This window comes from Pongo abelii, chromosome 16 (assembly GCF_028885655.2).
Source record: "Pongo abelii isolate AG06213 chromosome 16, NHGRI_mPonAbe1-v2.0_pri, whole genome shotgun sequence".
NCBI lineage: Eukaryota > Metazoa > Chordata > Mammalia > Primates > Hominidae > Pongo > Pongo abelii.
In genome coordinates this window covers 81,289,688-81,314,530 of record NC_072001.2, presented here as the reverse complement: position 1 = coordinate 81,314,530, position 24,843 = coordinate 81,289,688, and the positions used below count along the sequence as shown (strand labels likewise).

Sequence of the window (24,843 nt, the reverse complement as noted above, 5' to 3'; positions counted from 1 at the left end):
TCCTCAAGAGGTTTATAGAGCCAATTGGGGACATCACATCTGTCTACCAGGTCCTCACCAGAGACAGGACTGCCTTGGGCCGGGCCTGGGATAGTCAGGTGTCACACTCACCTCTTGGGACCTGGCTTCAGCGGCTTCAATCTGGGCAATGGCCTGATGGGCGGCTGCCCCTTCTCCTCTGCTTGGGGGAGGCAGGAGAGGAAGGTCAGGCAGGAGATCTGCTTCCTTCCCACCTGATGCAGGTTGGAAGCAGGGCGTCCATCTGTGCCTGTCTCACCTTGCTGCAGGTGCATCAGAGGCGGAACCCCTCTCCTGATCTCCTGCAGGTGCGGATTCCAGGTTTCCAGTGGGTGTCGGGGTGGTCTCCAGAGCTCTCCTGGCCCTAGGGAACCCTGGGCTCCATGAGGCCTTGGCCTAGCCAGATTGTTTCCCACACTGTCATCTCCCCACACTGTCACCTCCCCACACTGTCACCTCCCCACACTGTCACCTCCCCAAACATGGGGCTGCATGCTCTGTGCCCTCGGTGGGACACTGGAAGGAGTTCCACCTTTGAGGCTTGGATCACAGTAAAGCCTCTGCCATGGGGATGTGCTGCCTGAGAGAGATGGGGTTGAACCAGCCATGATACGTTGGCCTTGGGCAAGTCATCTGTGCCTTGCTTCCCTTCACCCAGCAGCCAGAAGGGATAATAGCACCTATTTCACCCATACTCAAGTGTTCACTTGTTAGCAGGAACTGAGTCCCGGAGGAGGTGCAGGTGGAGCCATCGAGGCAGCACTGCAGCTGGACCTGGGTCTGAGTCCCAGCTCCTGGCTGTGATATGCAACACTCTCTCCATTTATTTATCTGAAGGACAGGGCCGTGCTGTTCTGGGGTCACTGTGACAATGCAACTGGCCTGTGTGAGTTGGTGGTGGCCTCCTGAGATGGTTTGAGGTGGGCTGGAGGTGTGTCTTGAATGCCCCTTTGCCCCCACGGGGAAGACCCACTTAGGGAAGACTCATGTGTCTGTATGGAGGAACCCACATTCCCTGCCTGTCAGCTATCCTCTGTCCCTTCCCAGCTCCTTCTGGTGTCCTGCAGGCTCTGGCGGTGGCCATCCAGCTTGGTGGCCATCTGGCTGGTCTACTCTTCCAGGTGGACCCTCTCTCCTCATGTGGTGCAAGTCCCATTGCGCCACCACCAGACAAGGCACACCAACCCCAGGGCCTCCATTCCCTGTTACCCAGCCCCCACCCCCACATATGTACCACCTCCCTAAAGCCCACTGTTTCCACCAGCTGTGTTTGAACTCTGTCTCTGAGCAAGACCTAATGCAAAGCCTGAAACAGCCTGGCTTGTAGAGGGCCAGGAGACCAAAGCTTGAAGAGAGAGTGACGGTCTCCCAGAGCCCACTTAGCCTCAGCCCCAGGGCTGTGTCCATGCTGTTCCTGGCTCCAGTGAGCCAATTCTCTCCCGTGACGCTTGTAAGGGCTCCAGTGGTGATGGAGGTAGCTGGAGAGAAGAAGGCTGTCTTAACCCTCCCTCCCTGAGAAGGCCCAACGGGGAACATTTTAGGCATCAGGGCATTCTGGGGGCATCTTCCAGGGACCCCTCCTATACCCTGCCCTGCCCTGGCTCTCTAGTGAGAAATTGCAGTTGCTTGGACAGTGGGGCTGACCCAGGACAAATGCATATATTAGGCTGGTCTTCAAGGTGCTGTTGTAGGGGCAGGGGCACTTCAGGGATAGGAAGGAGAGGCCTGTGTGTTCCAGAAGTACAGAGGAACCTGGTGCCGGCCACAGTCAACCCCGATGTGATGATCTTTCTACACGCCCTCTTTGGTGTCTTGTTGCTGGCTGCTGTCTTTGGCCAGGTAAGCTCATGGTCTGGGCTCCTGGGGTCCGCTCACTGGGCCTCCCCACTGCCTGCAGGTAGGGGAGCCTTTGGGCCAGGACTATCCTTGGCTCCCCTTCCAGGTGGTGGGTTCAAAGACCATTCCTGGGTTCCACCACCACCAAGCCTCAATGGTGTCTTGATGGGCCCAGGAAGTGCTGGGGCTTTCTAGGTTAAGACCCTTGCCTATCCCGGTGTTCCTCCCCTGCAGTAGGGGGCTGCAGGGGTTAGCCTTAGTCTCTGCCTTGGGAGCCTGCCTTACCTTGCCTGAACTCAAGCGATCTGCCTGCGTTGGACTCCCAAAGTGCTGTGATTATAGGCGTGAGCCACTGCACCCAGCCCAGCCTTGACTTTGAAATCTATGTTGTACATCCAGACAGCAGTGAACTCTGGGGGAACACCAAAAATGAGGAGAATGAGAGAAGAGATACCTCCAATTAAAGGAGTTAAGAAGAGATGCTTGAACTTATGTTTTAAAAAGTCACTGCAGGTTGGGCACAGTGGCTCGCATCTGTAGACACAGCACTTTGGGAGGCCGAAGTGGGTGAACGGCTTGAGCCTAGAAGTTGAAGACCACCCTGGGCAACATAGCAAAACCCCATCTGTACAAAAAATACAAGAATTAGCCAGGCACGGTGGTGCCTCTGGTCCCAGCTACTCGGGAGGCTGAAGTGGGAGGTCGAGGCTGCAGTCAGCTGAGATCCACTACTCCACTGCAGCCTGAGTGAGAGAGTGACACCCTGTCTTAAAAAAAAAAAAAAAGTCGCTATTTTGGGGTTTTCTGGGTGAAACCTCTGTTTCCATAAAAAAAAGAAAAGGGTCAAGACAGTAGGTATTACTGATTCAAAATCATAACCAGATGCTTAGAGTAAATCATTGTATCTGTTGTTTCAAAAACCAACCTCAGGATTATTAAAAGTTAATTTTATTGGGTTTTTCTTTAAGCTTGGCTGATTCACTCAGGTCTGTCACTTCCAAGCCCATGTTTTACTACTTTGTAACCCTATTTGGAAGGAAAACTGTGATTTGGATCACATTATGATCCATCGTGGGCGGCAAGCCACCCAGGTGCCGAGGCAAGAGACAGAGGACACGAGCTGTTCCAGTATCATAAAATACAAAACAAGAATAGTTATAGCAGATATAGATCTTAGATATGATTATATATGAATATCATTAATCATTAGTTTGTAGCAATTACTTTTTATTCCAATATTATAATAATCCTTGCTCTATAATCCTAGCCTAGGAAAAACCAGGCCATACAGAGATAGGAGCTGAGGGGACATAGTGAGGTGTGGCCAGACGACAAGAGTGCGAGCCTTCTGTTATGCCCGGACAGGGCCGCCAGAGGGCTCCTTGGTCTAGCGGTGATGCCAGCATCTGGGAAGACACCTGTTGCCAGGCAGACTGTGGTCCAGCAGTAGCATAAGTGTCAAGGGAAAGCACCCACTACTTAGCAGACCTGGAAAGGGGGAGGGGGGTCTCCCTTTCCCTGGGGGAGTTTAGAGAAGACTCTGCTCCTCCACCTCCTGTGGAGGGCCTGACATTAGTCAGGCTTGCCCACAGTTATCCAGAGGCCTAACTGTCTCCCTGTGATGCTGTGCTTCAGTGGTCACACTCCTAGTCCGCCTTCATGTTGCATCCTGTACACCTGGCTCTGCCTTCTAGATAGCAGTAGTAAATTAGTGAAAGTATTCATAGTCCCTGATATACAGAAATAATGGCATAAGCTGTCTTTCTCTCTGTCTCCTCTCCCTCTCTGCCTCGGCTGCCAGGCAGGGAAGGACCCCCTGTCCAGTGGACATGTGACCCACGTGACCTTACCTATCATTGGAGGTGACTCACATTCTTTACCCTGCCCCTTCTGCCTTGTAGCCAATGAACAACAGCGCAGCCAGACATTCGGGGCCACTACCAGTCTCCACACATTGGTGGTAGTGGTCCCCCAGGCCCAGCTGCCTTTTCTCTTACCTCTTTGTCTTGTGTCTTTATTTCTGCACTCTCTCATCACCACACACAGGGAGAGACCCACTGACCCTGTGGGGCTGGTCCCTACAATCCATCCTGAGATGAAAAGTTTCACACATATACACCACATATACCCCCCACCATAGTATGATGACACAGCAACCCAACCTTGGGCAAATGGTACCACTGCCAGCAAATGCTTTTTTTTCTTTATTTTAATTTTTTTTACTGTGTTTCTTCTAACAGCAGCAAATGCATTTAACACGTTATTGAGATTCTCAACAGCTGCCATTTGGTTTGTATAGCAAATTGTTTACAAAGTAACTTTTTTCCATTTTTGATATTTTAATGAAAATTATGTTCTTCAGTTTTAAAACTCTGTCTCACTCCCAAAGAAAGATTAATAACTAACTACCAAGAAATGATTATTTAGGAAAATAACAAAAGTAAAAACAGCTTGTAAACACTTCTGGAACATGGATAAGTGTCCAAAGTCAGGACCTTCTGGGCCCAGTGGAGGTGCTAGGCTTGCCTGGGGACACCATCGGCACTTTCCCATCCACAACATCCTCAACAGCTGGAGCCACGCACAAACCCCGGGGGGCTTCCTGTCCCATAAACTCCCCTCTCTTTTTCCTCTCCACCCTTGCTGTTGGGCCTCCCTTCCAAATCTGCCTAACAAAGGCAGCAGGATCTTTAATACTGTTCAGCTTTGTCAAGGGAGACAGGATACTCTAGAAAGTTGAGAGATTCCCTGGTCCAGTCTGGAGGAGGAAAAAATATGCAGTGTAGCATAGATGGTTTTACTTGTCCACTCAGACACATGCTCATACTTATTAGATGGATGTTTCAGATGCTTCAAAAGTCCTGATGTGTAGTAGCACAAAAGTTGCTTGGAAAAAGGAAGTTGCAAAACGGTAAAAATTTCTGCAGCAGTTCAGGCTCCTGATGACAAAGCTGGTTCTGATAAGTAGTTCTTTTGACATGCACAGCAGTTTTCGCTGTAAGTCCTGTGTTCCAAGGGTTTCATTTAGACCATAGGAAGATGAAAGCAAAGTTTAAATGTTCTCTGCTGACAAAATGTGGTATGTCCATCAATGGACTTCTAGTCAGTAATGAAAGGAACAAACTACCAAAACCTGTTATATGTCATGGACCAACCTCAAAAACATTAGCTAAGTAAAGAAGCCAGACATGAGACCACATATTGCATAATTCCATTGATTTGAAATGTCCAAAAAAGGCAAGTTGATAGAGACAGAAATGGTCTGATTTACCTCAAGAGGTAGGGATTCAAGCTCTCTAGGGTACATGTGATACGTACATGAGAAAAAATAAGGAAAAGAAGAGAAATTTATATGTAAATAAATGAAAATAATACTTCTCCCTGATTATAAAGAAAATTGCATTCTTTTTGTAATAATTTGGAAGACAAAATATGAAGAAAAGTCTTTAATTTTGCCACTGAAAGCATTCTGGTTTATTGCTTTTTAAACTTTTTTATGCATATGAACATGTTAAAAAGTCGAATCATAATATATAGTCTTTTGTCACTATGTTTTGGGCATATTTCTATGGCAGTAAATATATCCTTGGTGTCATCTTTTTAAAAGTTCGATGTATATTAAGTTAATCATTGCCACCCCAGAAGTAAATTTTTTTATATATATATTTTAATGGATGCAAGCAAGCATTTTGGGGCTTAATTCATAGAAGGAGAATTTCTGGAGGAAAATAACATAAAATAGTTTTAAGATTTTTAATAGAAATGTTCAAATTATCCTGCAGAAAAATTGGTTCAGTTTATACTCCCAACAGGGGCAGAGCTCCAGTGCCCCCCTTCCATTTGTCCTCTTTGCTGATATTTAAGGAGAAAATCTCATTGTTTTCATTACGTTTCTTTGGTTTCTAGTGCTTTTGAAATTTTTTTTTTTTTTGAGATGGAGTCTTGCTGTATGGCCCAGGCTGGTGTGCAACAGTGCAATCTCGGCTAACTGCAGCCTCTGCCTCCTGGGTTCAAGCGATTCTCCTGCCTCAGCTTCCTGAGTAGCTGGGATTACAGATGCCCATCACCATGCCTGGCTAATTTTTGTATTTTTTAGTAGAGATGGGATTTCACCATGTTGGTCAGGCTCATCTCAAACTCCTGACCTCAGGTGATCCACCCACCTTGGCCTCCTAAAGTGCTGGGATTACAGGCGTGAGCCACAGCTCCGGCCCTGAATCTTTTTTATATGCTTATTGGTCATTTTTATTCTTGTGGGAAGTGCCTGTTTCTCCATTGCCTATTTTCTGGCCAAGCTCCCGAGTCACATTTCACTTAATTTTTATCCTACTGATTGAAAGCATTTTAACATAAACAAGAGCAGGACAGACTGTAATTTTCTTGATCTTGCTCTGTCACCCAGGCTGGAGTGCAGTGGCATGATCATAGCTACCACAGCCTTGTACTCCTGAGCTGAAGCAATTTTCGTACCTCAGCCTCCCAAGTAGCTAGGACTACAGGTGTGTGCCACCACGCCCAGCTAATTTTTAAAATTTTTTGTAGAGATGCAAATTCACTATGCTGCCCAGGCTGGTCTTGAACTCCTGACTTCAAGTGATCCTCCCACCTTGGCTTGCCAAAGTGTCGGGATTACAGGCGTGAACTACTGCTCCCGGCCGAGAGCTCATTTTGTTTGCTAGTGGTGATCTTGGTATCTTTTTATATTTGAGGCTTTGGTGCTAGTGCTGAAGTATTACACTCGCCATCCGAGGTTTGCAGGACTTTTGTTGTAATATTGAACAGATGGAACTGTTTACTTCTGCATCTTTGCAGGTATACAAAATGTGCCTAGCAGGACTCTGCTTTATATCCATTGAAAGCAAGAAGTAATACAGTAAAACTTTGCCTGGCTAGAGGCTTTGGAAGAATGGAGTATTCTGATTTAATGCTATTAACTTGGAAGTGTGAAGGTGGAAAGAATTCAAAACTTACATTTCCTGTTGAATGCAATTTGAAAATACAGCCAGTGATTCTACTTTTCTTCTCTAGTAAGTTTGGACATTCCGATCTACTTGGTGTTTTATTATAGAACTGCTAGTGTGCCTGAGACTTACATTGTGAAGACACTTTTTAAAAAACTTGAGAGGTAAGAGGGTGTAAATGGTATTGTATGAGATCAGGCTGGATGAGAACTGACACTTGTAAATATACCTTTTAGGCTGAATCTCTGATTGTCATTTGTTTTCTTATTTAACTCATGAAAATAAAACACATTGGATGGAGGGTGGGAGCAGGAAGGAGATTTATGTCTTTTAATTGCATGTCATTGTTTCATATCAAGACAGAACAAAAGGTATCCCTGGCTTTGACCTACAGAAGGAAACACATTTTTCTACCTGCTGTATGCCAGAGGTTCTTGAACACCTGGAGGGATGACTGCAGCACAGATTGCTGAGCCCTACTCCAGAGTTTCTGGTTCACCATGTCCAGGGTGGGGCCTGAGAATTTGCACTTATAAAAAGGTCTCAGGTTCTGCTGGTGCTGCTAGTCCAGAGACTACATTTTTGAGAACCACTCTTGTCTACTAACTGTAAATTGTAGAACTCTAGAACAAAGCTTAGTTTGGTGTAGGAAAAGAAGCTCACAGGTTATGGAGCAAATGATGAAACATTCAACCCTTGATCCCAGCCTAGTGTGGAATTCGGGTAACAAGCAATACACAGTGACATAACACAATTCTTGGTTTTCACGATTGCAAGTCATAGCCAAGTATCAAGTGAGAAATTCAGTTTCATTTGCAAGGCCTAGAGAGGCCAGGTGATTCTAGAAAAATAGGCCTTGTATATGCTTTAAACCAGTAAAGAGCTTTGAGTGCTTATTAAATGGAAAGCTTTGTGTTTTTATTTATTTTTGGCTATTTTTTTTTTGAGATGGAGTCTCAGTCTGTCACCCAGGCTGGAGTGCAGTGGCGTGACCTTGCCTCACTGCAACTTCCGCCTCGTGGGTTCAAGTGATTCTCCTGCCTCAGCCTCCCAAGTAGCTGGGATTGCAGGTACCCACCACCACATCTGGCCAGTTTTTGTATTTCGAGTAGAGATGGGGTTTCACTATGTTGGCCAGGCTGACCTAAAGTGATCCACCCACCTAGGCCTCCCAAAGTGCTGGGATTACAGGTGTGAGCCACCACACCCAGCCCAAAAGCTTTGTGTTTTTAAAGATATTAGACATGTTTCTTGTTTTTTAAAAAATCTTAATAATGTAGGAGAATAAGAGAAATGTTTTTTCCAAAACAGAGAAATCATTGTGATTATTTTACCTTATTGGAATGTTGAATAACGTAGTCCACTTCATTCATTAATCGTCAAACATGCTATGGATTTTCCATTTTTATAGGATTTGTGTCTTAACTGGGGTAATACTGGTACTTCTTATACTCCATCTGAAGATGAAAAATATAGGCCAAAGTCACAGACCATGCATAGAAGCTGGATAATGAAGACAGCTCTGGAGGAACATGTAGACACACACACACTGACACACATATATATAAACTATGAACACATGTATTTTTTAAAGTTTATTTCTAACATTTTAAAGCAAAAACCGGCCCTCCCCTCTCCCAGAGTAGGCAGGCCCCGCCCCTCTCCCCAAGAGGGCGGGGACAGCAGTGGCATGCGCAGCTTTCCTTGTGATGTCACAGGTTCCTCTGGACACACTGCTGTCTGGCCACGCCTCCTCTCCCGTGCATCTTTCTCATTGACCAATGGGATTGGAGCATTAAGGCCACATCCCTATTCTGCATTCCAGTGTGGTCCTGGTTACGCCTCCTCTGGCTCAGTCACACAGCAGCCTGGCAGGTGACTGGAGGTGTTCGCTGATGTGGCCCCAACCCTACCTCCCTCCCCACCCTATGATGTTAGAAGAAACTCGACAGAACAAATTGGCAGCAGCCAAGAAAAAGGTAAAAAGCCAAGAAAAAGGTCATGGCCCCCCAACCTAGCCAGAGATCCCCTCCGATGACAAGACCACTCCCAGAGTCCATACCACTCCTGAGGCACACCGGGCTGGGCCCCCCTACCCCGGCACCTCTGGGCTCCCCCCACCAAAGTCTTGTCAGTAAGCCCCGCCCCTTCAGCCAGCAGCCCAGCCTCTGCCCTCACCAATCACCCTGGGGTGACTTTGGGCGGGTGACTGCTGGGGCTCCCTGCTCCATATTCAGCCCTCACGTCTTGCCGCCCCAAGCCCAACCTCCCTGGGTTCTTTGGGCTCACCTCTCCAAGGACCTGGGTCCCCCAGCCCCAACCCCCCAGCATCGCCAGTCATCCCTGGGTGACTTTGGGCTGGTGACTCCTGGGGTTCCCTGAGCAGACTCTGCTCTCCCCTCCTGTTGACCCAAGCCCGACCTCCCTGGGCTCTCTGGAATGGATGAATCTTCAAGGACCCGGGTGCCAGCCCTACACCTCCCTCCCCCATCGTGGAGCAGCAACTCAGCCATTGCACTGATGTGGTTCCCCCCACCCCCAGGAGGAGTGGAATGTAGTGATGTCACAGTCCCCCTAGGAACTGTCATTACTGCTGCAAGACCAGACTTTGATCTAACAACCCAGTCCCCTAAGCATTCTCACCCCACTTCTGGTACCTCTGGTCACAGCACAAATTTGCAGCTAGAAGGGAAATGGGGACTATGGGACCTAGGAGCAAGAGGTTTCAGGCTGCCTTACTCCCTTCACATAGACATCGACAGTGTGAAAAGCCTACACTTCCCCTGTGAGCTCAAAACATTGACAGTATCTCTGGGTGGTAATGGGAGAATGGGTTTGGTTTGGTTTTCTCCCAGGCTTCTACTCTCCAGAGAGACTTAAACATTTTTTTCTGAGTTCTCCACCTCATATTCTAATTCTCCATGGTTCTGGGACCAGACTGCCCTTCAGTCAGTGGTCTCTGAAGTGAGATTTGCTCACCTTCTATGGAATAGATCTTGGGAAACTGAACTTGACAGCTTGACTCTTCCTCATATCATCTCAACTTGGAGCACATTGAGTGCCACAGGATGAATGTGGGAGATCTTTCTGAAGCATCAGTTTCCCTTGATTCTCTTGAGAGAGAAAAAACATTAATGTACTTAGGGATGACCCTCACTTAGGTTTCTAAGAGTATACCAGACTTCTCTCTGAAATGAGACTTGGGTTGTCCGCTTTCTGATAAATTCCCAGATTTAACAAAAAAGCTGCCTTCTGCCATGAGCACACATTGATATAAAAGTGTGAGAGATATTGGTGCACTTCCTCACACTAACAGACATGTGAGGATGTATGACTCTAAACCACACAGCGTGTAGTTCCTGCCTATGTAATGTTGACTTTTCTACGTCTGCCTCTGGATTTGGTCGCAGGCAGCTGCTGATTCATGGCAAAACCCCAGAGCTTGGAGTCAGAAGACTGAGTTTAAGTTCCATTATTGCCCCCCCACTTTTTTTTTTAGCCATAATATCCATCCCTGTCAATCACTAAGTGATTGTGAAAACACCTTGTACAGTTGTTGGTGGCATTAAATCAGATGGTGTATAAGAGTATTTTGCAAAAACTGCAAGGAGGGTGTGGCTGTAGGGGCTGGTAGTTCTCATGTGTATTACTACTCTTCTTTCCCACAGCTAAAAGAATATCAGCAGAGGAGCAGCCCTGGTGTTGCAAGAGGAGCGAAGATAAAAAAGAAAAAAACTGGCAGTAGCCCTGAGACAACCACTTCTGGTGGTTGCCATTCACCTGGGGATGTGAGTCTTGGCTGGCCAGGCTCCTGGGGACAGGGGGCACAAGGGGCAGTAGAGGGTAATTGTTGAGATTGCTGGGTACTGGTTAAGAATTCTGGGTTTGAATCCTGCTTCTCCATCTGCTAGGGATCTGATTTATGGCAGGTTGCTTGAGCTCTTTGGGCCTCTCTTTTCACATCTGTAAAATAGGGGTAGTATTCTTTGACTTCCATTTGTGAAGTTTAAATGAGATTCCTTATTATTTTTGTTTTCATGTTAACCGCTAGTATGTGGCCTGCTGTAAACACCCAGGATACCCAGGAAATGGTCATTGCTGTTTGATTTTCCTGATCCCCACTCTCAAGGGGAAGCTGGGCTAATGAGTACAGCCACTTGCCATCAGGCTGTCCCATTAGGAGTCACTGAAGGGGGCCCAGGGTGTGGTGAGGAGAGCCCCAGGCCCTAGGAGGAAGAGAAGCTCTAACTTGCCACCAGCTTGCTGGGTGACCACAGAAAAATCACTTCTTCTGCTGGGCCTCAGTTTCCTCCTCTGTAAGATGATAGTGGATAAGATCAGTGTCTTTCAAACTTGTTTTTTAGCTGGAGTCCCCTTAGTTCAGGTGAACTCTTACTCAGGAGTCTGTTTTTTTTTAACGGAGGTGGAGGTCTGGAGCTCCACCAGATTCATCACCCATGTCCTGGGCCTGAGGAGAGGGGTCCAGTGAGCATATTAAGAGCTGTGTTGGTCAGCTGACTCCACTCTGTGACTGCATCACTCAGGAGACTTTTCCATCTATTTGTTCCTGCCCCTGGCAAGGCAGCAGGTGGCCATTTGGAAGAATGGCACAGGCCATGGTTTTAATCTCCTCTGCTCTTCTTCAGCGTTTCCTTTTCCTGAACCCACATCTTCCTCCTACCCTGACTTTCTTACTTCTCTCTAAGCCACTTCTGTCTTTCTCCCCCTGCCCTTGTTTTTCCCTTGTCACCTCCTGTAGATTCAGGACATTCTGAAGGTGCCGGTGTCCAACCTTAACCACTCCAATGGGGTAGCACTCTCCCATTGGACAAGTGGAAGGTGAGGCAGTGCCAAGACCCCCCTCTGGCTTGCTGTCTCCAGCTGTGCATGGCCCTGAGGCTTCTCTGGCTTGGGGGATACTTGGCCTCTGCCTTGTTTTATGTTGCTGCCATTAACCTTCAGCATGTTTCTGTCTGCTTCTTCACCTGCTTGATTGATGGGGTTTTTCCTTCTCCACATCTTTTATCATCTTGGAAATGGTGACACCTAAAGTTTAAAAGTAATTTGGGAATAACGTACAGAGCAGGCATGTGGGATTTGGGCTTTTTTTTTTTTTTTTTTTGAGACAGAGTCTCATTCTGTCACCCAGACTGGAGTGGAGTGGTGTGATCTCGGCTCACTACAACCTCTGCCTCCTGGGTTCAAGCGATTCTCTCGCCTTAGCCTCCTGAGTAGCTGGGATTACAGGCACCTGCCACCATGCCTGGCTAATCTTTGTATTTTTAGTAGAGATGAGGTTTCACCATGTCAGCCAGGCTGGTCTTGAACTCCTGACCTCAAGTGATCCACTCGCCTCAGCCTCCCAAACTGCTGGAATTACATGTGTGAGCCACTGTGCCTGGCTTCTTGCTGTTTTTATACTTTCTCTATATACATAACTATTTCCCATGTAAGTTCTTTTTTTTAAATTTCTCATTTTTATTACTCCTGCATCAACTGTTACCCTGAAGGATCTGGAAGTAAGAGGCCCTGGGCCGAGGTGCAGTGACTTTGCAGGCCAGCCCTCCAACCTCCTCTCACAGTGGGGGCTGGGTGACCCTCTGCCAGCTGAGACAGCCCACATACACCCCAGCCCTAATGATTGTTCTCTTTACCTCTCCCCACAATCCTCTTCCAACTCCTCCTCTCTGCATGTGCCTCAGAGCCAGTACCAAGGACTAGCAGTAGCCCTGGAGTCAAGCTCCATGACTATCCATCAACTCAATGAAAACATAGAATCATTGGTAAGAGTCCAGTGGGGTCCCCTGATTCCACACTGCCAATGCTGGGCTTTAGTTTCCCCTTGGGGCCCTGAAGAAAGGGGCTGGGGGACCCTGTTGCCAATGGCAAATGGGGAGCTGGAGGACACAGGCCTCACCGGGAGGGACCCCAGAGCAAGGAGCATGCAGCATGGCTCTTTTGTCGCTGCCCTCTTTGCCAACTCTCTCTTCTCCAGACACCCCTGCTCCAGTCCTTGCCACACATGCCCTGGGGTTGTCACCTCTCAGGGAAGCGCTAGACTGACTGGTTGTCAGAGGCCCTGTATTTCTGCCCTGACTCAGTCCCTAATTTGCTTTGAGTCTGGACAAGCCACCTGTCCTCCTTGGGCTCGTGTTTCTGGAGGAGGTAGAGCATCAAAGGTCCCTGTTAGCTCTGAGAGTCTGAGATTTAAAGGCCCTTAGAATGGAAACCTGAGGGCCAAGGGCTCCTGTCTGTCCTTTTCCATCCTATATCTGCTGTGAAGAACTATAGCTGGCCCATACGTGCTCAGTAAGTTTGTTGAATGAAGGCACCTTTCTAAATCACAAGCTGGCAGAAGGGTGGGCCTTCCTGAGACTCCCTCTCTAGAGGTTTATGTTACTGTCCTTTCAAGAGAATCCAGATTCAGACTTTGAGTTCTGTGGCTGTGGGCAAAAACCAACAAAGACTCAAATCCTCTGTCCTTGGGAGCTTGAGGAGCGTTGGCCAGTTTGTATTCCCACTGGGTCTGAGAATGTTGCCTTTAAAATCCATTCCTGGTCCCTGCCTACCGCTTCCTGGTCTGGGGAATAGAGTTGAGGGGGCCACTCTCAGTCACCTGAATTTGACTCTCCCCACAGAAAGAGCAGAAGAAAGAAGTGGAACATCAGCTGGAAGAAGTAACGTGATTTCTTTGCTCACAACATGACTGCTGGGTTTGGGGGGCACTCAGATGTAGAGGCGCCAATCTCGACTTGCCCACTCCCAGCCTGGGGAAGAAGGCTCACCCCTCAGATTCCACCCCATCCCCACAGGGTCCCTGATAACCTGGTCCCATGGGTGGGCCTGTCCTGGGACATTGGTGGCCCTGTCCTGGGGCATTGGTGGCATTCTGGGGCCATGTCTCTTGCTGTTCCATCTCTGCCTCCCCATTGTAAGAGCTCTGTCTTCCTCTTCCTATAGGCAAAGAAAGCAAACAATGAAATACACAAAGCACAAACGGAGCAGTTGGAGGTGAGTGGGGGGTGGGGAGCTTTCTCCCCTCCTCTGGAGAATGTGTCTTTCCTTCTCTTTCAGCATTTGCTTGGCTTTTCTCCCAAACGTTCAATTCCAGACAATCAACATCCTCACACTGGAAAAGGCAGACTTGAAGACCACCCTGTACCATACTAAACGTGCTACCCAACACTTCGAAGGTGGGAAACTGGGCACCCCATCATCCTTCAACCTGGCACTTTGACAGGTCTTTAGGGGGAGTCCTTTGGGCCCCATCTCAACCTCTCTCATTACAGAAGAGTCCAAGGATCTGGCTGGCCGCCTGCAATACTCCTTACAGCGTATTCAAGAATTGGAGCGGGCTCTCTGTGCTGTGTCTACACAGCAGCAGGAAGAGGACAGGGTGAGTCCAACCAGCTGCCCCATCACCTGGCAGCCTGGCTTCCCAGATGGAGGAGTGAGCCTAAAGGTCCCTTCTGCAGGATGGAGTGTCCTGCCCATAAGGCAGCATGCTCATTTCTCACTGCTTTTGTGTAGGGTTGTTAGAGGCAGCCTGGGGCTGAGTCAGCTGCTGTGGGTGAGTTGGGGGGCACTGTTGGGAGTGAGCACTGGATGCAGAGCTCAGAGGCCAAGTGCCTGCCCTGCCCTTTCCTGGCTGTGGCCTTGGCCAAGTCCTAGGTGGGGTATTGGGTAGTTGTTCTGTGAAGGTACAGAAGAGTACCTTTAGTATGTTACCGTTTCTGTAGAGACAGAAACGGGGTGTGTGGTGTGTGTGTGTTTGTGTGTGTGTGTACTATGATAATATACAAAAACATGTCTGCAAGAATTCATAAAAAACTCAGGAGAGAGTAAAGGGTGCCTGGGAGACACCTCCCTTCTGTACCTTCTGAGTTTTGGACTATATGAATGTATCATCCTTTCAAAAAGTGAACAAAAGTTTAATTACCCCCTTCCTATCTGTGCCCCCATCCCCAGCAAGAAAAATGGGCTTAGGGAACAGGATAGACCGGGGTGTTCAAATGCCAGTTCTGTCTAAGTGATCTTAAGCAAGCACTTAACCTGGAACACTCGATGTTTTTCATCTACACAATAGAGGTAATCCTAGTAACTGTCTCACGTGGTGTTTGTGAGGATGAAATGGGATTGTAGCATGGAACCTGGTGAAGCACTCCATGACGGCTCAAACAGTGGTAGCAATAACAGTAATAACAACAGCAATATTATCTGATCTCTCTGGGCCTCTGTTAGCCAGCTGTAAATTTGATCTCTTTCTCTGTCCCTTCCAACTTTACTGAGTTCTTTTAATAACCAGGCCATGGGCTTGGAAATGCCTTGATCTTTACTAACCAAGTTGTATATTGAGCCTAGCCCTAGCCCTTTTAAGGGGCACTGCCTGGGCTCCCCAGATCAAAACTTCTCACTCTTCACCATCCAGTCCTCGAGCTGCAGTGAAGCGGTCCTCAAGCGGCGGTTACAGCAGACCATAAAGGAGCGGGCGCTGCTGAACGCACATGTGACACAGGTGAGGCTTTGCAGAGGGAGGGATGTGGAAGGAAGATGACCCCAGGTGGCCAGGAGCAGGTGAGGACCAGTGACAGCCCTTCCTAACTTCTGTGCCCATTTCTTGCAGGTGACAGAGTCATTAAAACAAGTCCAGCTACAGAAAGACGAATACGCTGAACACATAAAAGGAGAGAGGGCCCGGTGGCAAGAGAGGATGCGGAAAATGTCGGTGGAGGTGAGATCTGACCCCTCAGCCCCCACCTTAGATAGGTCACTGGATCTTTCTGGGCATCTGTAAAATGGGAATAGTACAGCCAGAGGTGGTCTTGGGTCTGGGCTTTGTGGAGATGGGGGCAGAGAGGGAGATGGTAGCCTGTCCAGCCACCAGCCCCTCTCTCCAGGGCCCTTTCCCCTGTGCTTTGGGCAGGCTCGCACATTGAAGGAAGAGAAGAAGAGTGACATACATCGGATACAGGAGCTGGAGAGGAGCTTGTCTGAACTCCAAAACCAGATGGGTAAGATGGGGCTGGTGTGACCTGGGAGCAGGACTGTCATCAGAGGTCTGTAGGGGTGGCCTAGAATGTCCCAGGGAGGTGGGCGGATGGAAGGGCTTTGAGGCAGAGGGAAAGAGGTCTGTGCCAATAGACGGCAAGTTTTGTCATCTCCATGAGCCTCAGGGTCCCCATCAGCAAAGAGGGAGGAGTGCCCATTTTCAGCCACCCACAGTGCTCTCTATGTGAAAGTGGCTTGGAAATTGGCTACCATCGGGTGCGAGGAATCATTAGCAGTTAGACCAAGTTTGGGAAGCCTGAGAAGAGCTGTGCATCAAGAGGAGGGTTTTTTTTGGTGGTGGGGAGGGGGTGGGGAATCCAGAGGCCCTTATTGTCTGCTTGGTTTCTCAGCTGAGCCCCCATCCCTGGCGCCCCCAGCAGTGACCTCTTTGGTGGAACAGCTACAAGATGAGGCCAAACACCTGAGGCAGGAAGTGGAGGGTCTGGAGGGAAAGCTCCAATCCCAGGTGGAAAACAATCAGGCCTTGAGTCTCTTGAGCAAGGAACAAAAGCAGAGACTCCAGGAGCAGGAGGAGATGCTCCGAGAGCAGAAGGAGTGGAGGGTGTGGGAGCAGAAGAGACTGTGTGAACAAAACGAGATGCTTCAGGAGCAGCAGAAGACGCTAGGGGAGCAGGGTGAGAGGCTGCGAAAGCAGGAGCAGAGGCTACGCAAGCAGGAGGAGAGGCTGCGAAAGGAGGAGGAGAGGCTGCGAAAGCAGGAAAAGAGGCTGTGGGACCAGGAGGAGAGACTGTGGAAGAAGGAGGAGAGGCTACAAAAGCAGGAGGAGAGGCTACAAAAGCAGGAGGAGAGGCTGCGAAAGCAGGAGAGGCTCATGCTCTCCCAGAACCACAAGCTCGACAAGCAGCTGGCTGAGCCACAGTGCAGCTTCAAGGATCTGGTGGGTTGCCCCACCTGGGGAGCCTGCCCTCATCCCTATCCCTCCAGGCCTTTGTTTCCCCACCTGTAAAATGGGGCAGTGTAGCCCTCACATGAAATGGTACTTCTAAAGGCACCTGTGAGCTACAGCTCATCAGGCCCTGCTCTGATGGCTGTGGGGGAGAAGGGATGATTTTTCTATCCTGCCTCCACCCTTCCCGGTGACATGGGAGGCAGACACCAAGTTCTGGTGTCTCCAGCTGCAGTAGATGGAAGCTGATTGCATCTCTCTGTGCAGAACAATGAGAACAAGAGTGCACTGCAATTGCAGCAGCACGTAAAGGAGCTGCAGGAGAAGCTAGACAATGTGAAGAAGATGGTAACCTCCACCCCATCCAAGAAGGGCTGGGAGGTGGGCACCAGCCTCTGGGGAGGGGAGGTGCCAGGCCAAAGGCAGCTCCAGCTGGGGGGCAGGTGACCCCAGGACCCTCCAGGGCAGCCCTATGACTATTTCTTGCTTCCTGCCCTCTGACTTTTAGAGGTGGGTAGCCCTGGGCTCCTCCCAGATCTGGACATCATCATCCTAGCTAGATGCATGGAGCCGCCCAATCATAGGGGAAGAGACAGTGATAAGAGGCTCCTTATCCAGGCATGGTGGTTCGCACCTGTAATCCCAGCACTTTGGGAGGCTGAGGCAGGAGAATCACTTGAGTTCAGGAGTTTGAGACCAGCCTGGCCAACATGGCGAAACCTCACCTCTACTAAAATTACAACAACAACAAAAAATTAGCCAGGCATGGTGGTGCATGCCTGTAATCCCAGCTACTCAGGAGGCTGAGGCACGAGAATCGCTTGAGCCCAGGAGGTGGAGGTTGCAGTGAGCTGAGACTGCACCACTGCACTCCAGCCTGGGCCACAGAGTGACACTGTCTCAAAACAAAACAAAAAAGCCTCCTTAGATTCAAACTGGATTCTGGCCTGGGTTCCACTGGTCACCATTCAACTACTGTTCATCTCTAAGTCTCTGTTTCTTTAACTTCAAAAGGAAGTTAGCATTTTCCTTGCAGAGGTGCTGAGGATTGAATGAGAGAATACATGGAAAGCATTAGGCATATAGCACACTTAGCAGATGGTGGTTGGCTCCCTCTGCTTTTCCACCAGTCTGTGGTCTACAGTTTAAATTGAGGGAAGAAGAACATGAGATTTGAGGCTGGGGAAGGAGGTATGGGGTTCTAGGCAAGGGAGGAAGCCTCTTAGGCCTAGAGAAAGGGACAGGGGTCCTCGGCAGGTGACAGAGCCCCACAGTGCCCTGGCTACCCTGTTAATGGGTCCAGAATCTGGAAGCCAGCCACCACATACCCTCATGCCCAGGGTCTTCCTGCAGGTGGAGCTGAAGAGCCAAGAGTCTCAGAGTCTGCATCAGCAGTGAGATTAGTACCTGGGTCACCTGCAGCAGTAGGTGGCCACCTATCAGCAGCTGACCTCTGAGAAGAAGGCGTTGCACAGGCAGTTACTGCTGCAGACCCAGCTCGTGGACCAGCTGCAGCAGCAGGAAGCTTGGGGCAACGCGGTGGCTGAGATGGCCTGCCAAAAGCTGCAGGAGACCCAGGGGAGGGAGTTGCTGAGGACGGGACCCCGAGGGGGATGACTTGGCAACTTCTGTGCCTTCTCACTCTGTTTTCCATCCCCTTAGGAGCACCTAGAAGCTGCCAGCCAGCAGAACCAACAGCTGGAGACCCAGTTGAGCCTCATGGCTCTCCCTGGAGAAGGTACAGGAGACCACTCAGAGGAAGAGGAGAGAGCCCCAGGAAGAATGGGGGACTGTTAGCATCACAGGACTGAGGGGTTGGAAGAGACCTTTAGAACAGCTGGTCGTTATGCCAACCGGGTGTCTGCACTAAGTTCGGCATCAATATGGTGATCTCCTGGGAGCAGGGGCCACCAGGTTGCCTAAGGATGAGTGAACTGGCCCAGATCAGAAAGGGAGAAGGTCAGAACTTCTGCACTGACCAGTAGTGGGACTGTGCCTGGGCAATATAGCAAGATCTTGGTTCTGAAAAGGAAAAATCAAGAACAGCAGCTCATTCCCCTTTGCGGAAGGGCTGGCTCAGGGTTACACGGTCAGGGTGGGGACAGAGGTGGGCCCACAGTACCTCCCTTGTTGGGTTGTCTGAGGACCCCTCTGGCCACCTCCCCACAGGAGATGGAGCACGACATCTGGACAGTGAGGAGGAGGAGGTGCCTCAGCCCATGCCAAACATCCCAGAAGACCTGGAGAGCCGGGAGGCCACGGTGAGCCTGACTTCCCCTGCCCCGCTTTGCCACCTTCCTCTGTGGTCCCTCCCAGACCCCCTTATGCTCTTGGTTTTCCCGCCTTCTGATTGCTCTGGCCCCTCACCCCTTCCAGGAGCCAGTGGTCAGACACCTTGTCACCTGTGGCCAACAGGTGCACTCTCTGAGGCCCCAAGGGAAGGGGCTGTGCTCCACCTCCCTGCCCCATTTGTTCTGTGTATGCCCCTACAAGAATACTCACCTCTTGCCTTCAAGTGGCATTTTTCAACTCCGCTGGAGCCAGTTCCCAGGAGAGGCAGGCATGGCTATGTGGGCAGCAGAAGTTGTGAAGGCTGTGCTGCCCACACCTGGCTCATCTGGTGGCCTCGGCCTGGAAGGAGCCAGAGGCAGAGGCCTCAGTCCCAGGGACTGGGGGTGAGTTTGTGTGTGGGGAGAGGTACTGGGCCCTGAAGGAGGCCATGGAGAAGGTGAAGGTAAGTCCTGGCATGGGCCAAGAAAAGTGGGGGCAGGGCAGGACAGGTATCTCCCGAGATGTGACCCCATTATTTTGGCTCCAGAGTGGCTTTATGGACCTCCGGAAGGAGAAGGCAGACAGGAAGGAGCAGGTGGAAAAACTAGAGATTGGATTCATCCAGCTCTCTGGAGCGACAGATGGCATGAGTGAGCGGGAGGCCAGGGCATGGCAGGGGGAGCTGCAGGGCCATCGGAGGGGCCCCAGTGTCTGAGCCGTGTCCTCTCGCAGGAGAGTACATCACCATATATGACAGCCAGGGGGCAGTGCCAAACACACGGCACCAGGAGATGGAGGATGTCATCAGTCTGGCCCAGAACGAGGAGGAAACAAAGGTAGGGTGTGCAACATCTTTGTGGGGGTGGGGGTTGGCATGGGTGCTGGTGCTGGCTCTGGAGTGGCAGCTGAGCACCCCTCCATTCAGGCAAATCTACTGGAGATGCAGGAGCTGATGTGGCCACTTGGGGACGACTACAACGAGGGGCATGACAAATTCCTCACCACTGCCCAGAACCCTCCTGATGAGCCCACTCCAGGGGCCCCAGGCCCCAAGGAACTTGGGGCTGCTGGTGAGCATGATGGTGAGTACAGCCCTCAGGCGGGGTGGGCAGGCAGGAGCAGGGGAGGCTAGCACTGTGCTCAGACCTCCGCCTCCCTCTCTCCAAAGATTTTTATGAGGTGAACCTGGATGACAGTGTGGAGCCTGCACCAGCAGCGACCAGGGAGGGTTCTGCACAGCAGATCGTGCAGCTGCCTCCTGTAAGGCAGGACACCCAGGAGCACCCAGGCTTGCCCAGCAAACCCTGCGTGCCATTCTTTTACCGGGCAGCCGAGAACAGGGAGATAAACATCATCATCATCTAAGAGCTGGTCAAGAAATTTAAAAGAACAACAACACAAAGTTATGGGGTTGGTCTCCTACACAGTTCCTTTACTCCATTTGAATGTTAGAGCCACTCACATTTATTTGTGTTTCTAATTTACAGTTTAAATTTATTTGTAAAAAGTTAAGGGAGAGTGGATCTTTCCCTGATGTTCACTCTGGCATCCTTTAGCATTTTTGTTTTTTAATTTGATAATTGTAGGTCATTAGCATGCATATCAAGTTTGCCCTTAGGTGGTGGGAGTTCAAACACACAAAGACCCACTATCTGCACAAAACTATTCTTGCTTGTTTGGAATAGGCTGCCATGCTTTTTTAATGTTATTGCAGCGTGTATATTCATTACAGAATTCAGATAAAATGTGCTTATGTTCTGCTATTATGTTTGATCGAATCCTAATCACAGTGAGCTCTTCATTAGCTCAATATGTGGTTTGCCCTCAAGTGCGCACTGTTTATTACTTTGTAACATGCCACTGTGAGTACTGACATTTAGAGTTGTTTAAAGGCCAAGAACTGAAAACAGCCTTTCCCCTATTTTTGTGTATTGGAAATGGGAGTAATAACATTTTGGGGAGCTTTTTAAATCTCACAGAAGAGGAAAGTGGCCTGCTCTGGCAGGTGTGTGCAGGATAGAGTGTTTCATTTGTTCTGGTGCCAAGAATGAGTGCTGTACTATGGTGGTTCCCTTAGGATTTGTATGTGCTCTGGGGTCATGAAGATATTGCATCATGAGCTGCAGCAGTTGTACCCTTTCTCGATGACCTAAAAAGGGATTATTTCTGAGGAATGAAAGGCTCCCATCATTGACTGTGGATGTGGAAAACCTTTTCTAGCTTAGAGCATTTATATCTACAATACATTTTAAAGTCAGAGTTCATGTTACCTGTTTTAATCACATGAGTATATGTCCCAGTACACAAAAGGGCACTGGTTGGCATTCTTCTTAATGTGTTTAGTAAATATCATAAGAAATCCTTTAAGAGTTTAAATGTCCCTGGAAGAGGCATACAGGCTCTAGTCAAGAATGAATTCGAGTGAAGGAAAGCTGTGTGACACTTGGCCTTCCTCTATGTTCATGGAGCTTCTTTGAGGCTAGAAGATTGATTTTTACCATCTAGACCTCTCTGGCTAATACCTATTCTTCAACCACATTGGTTACTCTGACATAGGAATTTACTTCTTTTCTTTGAATGGAAAACACTTTAAAAATAATAACAACCATTATTATAAACCAATATATGTGACAGTACTCAGTTGAAACAAAAAGGAGTTTTAGTAGACAGTATTATACTACATATGAAAATCAAGGCCAAGTTTTTGCAACTTAAAATGTTTACAAGCTGCTGTGCAATCTACTGTTTGTGAAAGTCAAAGTATTATGAGGAAAAGTGTCTATACAATCAGAGTTATATTTCCTCACAAATTTCTTTACGAAGAGTGAAATATGTTTTTATACCTCTCAGTTTGTTTAGAGTCATATTTTGTGCCATATTTATGTTAATGTGCCTATACATGATGAATGAGTTATTTCAGTCATACATTGCCTAAATCATAACTTTATGATGCTTGGGAAAGAATCAACAGTTAAAACTTCATGAAGTTCTAATGTCTGTGTTCCAAAATACGTCACATTATTAGGATGTAGGGAGAGATGTATGTGCGCTCCCTGGGGTGGGCATTTCTAGTTGCTAGACCATCTCCATTTTTTGCATTTGGCATCCTCATGATACTTTTATAAATATGACATTAATAGGAAAGCAATAATATGATTTTACAGATGAAATAACAGATTTGCCTGCATTCACTGAAAGAGTGCAAATATTGGGTTATTGTGACTTCAACTGGCTCTTCCAAATTGTATGAATTTATCAATGTATTACACAAATCCAGTTTCAGAATGATAAAGAAAAACTGTTAGACCAAATAATGTAGCTAATTAACAGTGGTACGATTTCTAGCCTGAGGGTTTAAAATGGACTTAAGGTCCTGTTCTTGCCTTCTATTTTGTGAACTTGCCACTTTTGCATTATTTGAGTTCACTTGAAAGACAGTTAGTTTAAGTCCATTTTAAACCCTCGGGCTAGAAATCGTACCACTGTTGATTAGCCACCTTATTTGGTCTAACAGTTTTTCTTTATAATTCTGAAACTGGGTTTACCTAATACATTGATAAATTATTTCAAAGGAATTTTTATATTTCAAATCACTTCACTTTTACCCTGATAAAGATAAATGACTAGGAATGACCTGCAGATAGCGTTTAGCATCTGTAACCAATCTGACAATAATGTGTTCATCAGGTACCTATGGATTAAGTCACATACTGGCATATTTAAGCTGAATGTCAATCTGGAAAATAAATGTACTGTATTCACTGAAATACCACTCTTTGTGTAGGTATCTTGTCTTATGTTTCAGAAAAAGCTAAAAAGAATGGAAATCCTATGACAAAAACTTAAGTCTTTCTTCAAAGCTCATACAGTCTTGCAATACCTCATTCAGCCAAGTATTTGCTCTCTTCCTCATTCAGTATAAGGCAGCTTTCAATTTGCTTAGAAGGCAACATTAGAAGGTTAGAGTTCATCAGAAATATAGAATTTTAAAATGTGAGTTCAACTGAATAAATTTGAATTTCTGCAGGAAGTAAAGAATCAAAATACCTATTTAAAGATTGCAATATATGGTCATTATTTTTAAAGTATCTGATTAAACCTGATAGGCTTTCCAGAAATGAAAAAAATCAGTTCTAAAACCAAAGCTGATTTTTAGAAAATGTGAAAATGTAACTCAGCCCTATTCATAATACTTTCTCTGAAACTTTATCTTACAGTCACTTTAAAAATAATATAACTATTCAAAAATGTAACTGCTATGTTAATGTTTTGAAATAACTTAAAACATTTTAAAATATGAATACTGTCATTTAAAACAAAGAAACTGGAGGAAGGAAGAGTAGAGAAAGAGATGCCAATTCCAGTCCAAACCTTTATTTGCCAAGTTTTCTTAGAATGACTTTTACCAATTTATGAATTCTGTAAACAGAATGTATAATGGAAATACTGAAACCTTTGTCTAAAGTGGGATTATTGACTGCTACTGTGGTGCTACTGTAATGTAATAAATTATTAAATTGTTGCAAAGTGCTGTTTTTGCCTTAAAATTTTATGTGTCTTGAAAACTATAGTATTAAAGGTATTGAGACTGTGCAAATGCTGGGTACACTTGGCATGAGATAATTGGTTTTTATTTTTACAACATTGTAATGTAACTATGCAAGTGTGTTTATTAAAGGAACATAAACTAAAAAGAAGTTATGGGAATTTAAAAAAGTTGTGGGATGAAAAAGTTATGGGATAAAAAATGCTGTGGAAAAGCTGTGGCAAAGTTGTGGAGAAAAAACCAGAAAAATGTTTTATGAAAAGTATTTTTAAAAGTTATGAAAAGGAAGTTATGGGATTTTTTTTTAAGTCATGGGATAAAAATAAAAGCAGACCTCTGTCAGCATAAGCCTGGAGAAGTGGGACTGAAGTCTGCGCCCCCACCATGTACCAACCACCCCTTCCCAGTCACCCCTTTACCATTAGGGTAGCAAGACAAGACCCCTGTCTAATGGTGGGAGAAAAACAGACCTTTTGCCACCTGACCAAGGCTGAGTCCTTAAATTTCTGTATGATGATGATTGTTATTTAAGAGCCAGAGGCTGGTGGAGCTGGTTTGTTCGGAGGAGGCCTGATGGCCTCCCTGCTCTCACCAAGCAACTTTTCCTTCAGGGGGCTCCCATCTTATTCAGAGAGGCAGCTGGGGCAGGACAGTGGGGCTAACTGTAGAGCAGGTGACGGCTCGGGCTGTTGGGGTGGCCCCCGTTCCCCAGTGTACACATAGTATCTGTGTAACATTTTGTATATTCCAGGGGGGTAGGGCCACCCCTTGTATCATACCTACCAGAGGCTGGAGCTGGCATATGAGGAGGAGGTTCTTATCATTATTTATGGCTGGGAAACTTATTTATTGATAGTGTAGGACAGAGGAAGGAGGTGGGGATAGTGTCCTGGCTGCCTTGGTGATGCGACTCCTGTTTATTTTGCTTTTCATTTTGGAATAAATGGATTTAGCCATACTGCTCAGCCTGGTGGGTTCCCTTTTCCCTCACTGGGTCCTGGAGTTTGCGCCACTGAATGAAGAGCCCCAGAGTGAGCATGTCCAGCTGGGCTGTTGGGGACCTTCCAGGCCTGTTACCTGTATGCTGCCTGGTGACACCTGGTGGATTGCATGGGGACTGCTGTGGCGCCTATGGGGCACAGTCCGGCCCTGACAGCCAATAGGCTCAGAAGCCTGATCTAGTGATGGCTGGGAAGGCAGATACCAGCACCCAAGGCCACTGACTTCCATCCACCCCAGGCTTCTTCCGTTCCGTC

At 47.8% G+C, this 24,843-nt stretch overlaps 1 protein-coding gene and 1 long non-coding RNA gene across 11 annotated transcripts; both read left to right on the top strand.

Moving 5' to 3' along the window:
- The first annotated feature begins 718 nt into the window (after positions 1 to 718).
- LOC129050163 (uncharacterized) lies at positions 719 to 3,849 on the top strand. Its single transcript, XR_008513693.1, has 3 exons — positions 719 to 904; positions 1,757 to 1,857; positions 3,656 to 3,849. It is a non-coding gene; the product is annotated as an uncharacterized LOC129050163 (long non-coding RNA).
- A 4,797-nt stretch (positions 3,850 to 8,646) lies between these two features.
- On the top strand, positions 8,647 to 20,579 carry LOC100451733 (golgin subfamily A member 6C-like). Of its 10 annotated transcripts, none has more exons than XM_054531665.1 (18): positions 8,647 to 8,794; positions 10,484 to 10,603; positions 12,518 to 12,598; positions 13,454 to 13,492; positions 13,776 to 13,826; positions 13,927 to 14,008; positions 14,105 to 14,211; positions 15,244 to 15,330; positions 15,439 to 15,546; positions 15,739 to 15,826; positions 16,214 to 16,761; positions 17,038 to 17,151; positions 18,433 to 18,508; positions 18,940 to 19,031; positions 19,589 to 19,691; positions 19,774 to 19,877; positions 19,967 to 20,123; positions 20,210 to 20,579. In XM_054531665.1, exons 1-18 carry the CDS (start codon positions 8,711 to 8,713, stop codon positions 20,404 to 20,406), a joined length of 2,238 nt encoding a protein of 745 aa, XP_054387640.1. In that variant the 5' UTR covers positions 8,647 to 8,710; the 3' UTR covers positions 20,407 to 20,579. The 10 variants fall into 10 exon arrangements, with proteins under 10 accessions (XP_054387640.1, XP_054387643.1, XP_054387641.1 ...); XM_054531668.2 differs by having other exon boundaries at positions 8,660 to 8,794; positions 16,241 to 16,761; positions 17,038 to 17,118; XM_054531666.2 differs by having other exon boundaries at positions 8,660 to 8,794; positions 16,241 to 16,761.
- The last annotated feature ends 4,264 nt before the right edge of the window (positions 20,580 to 24,843 follow it).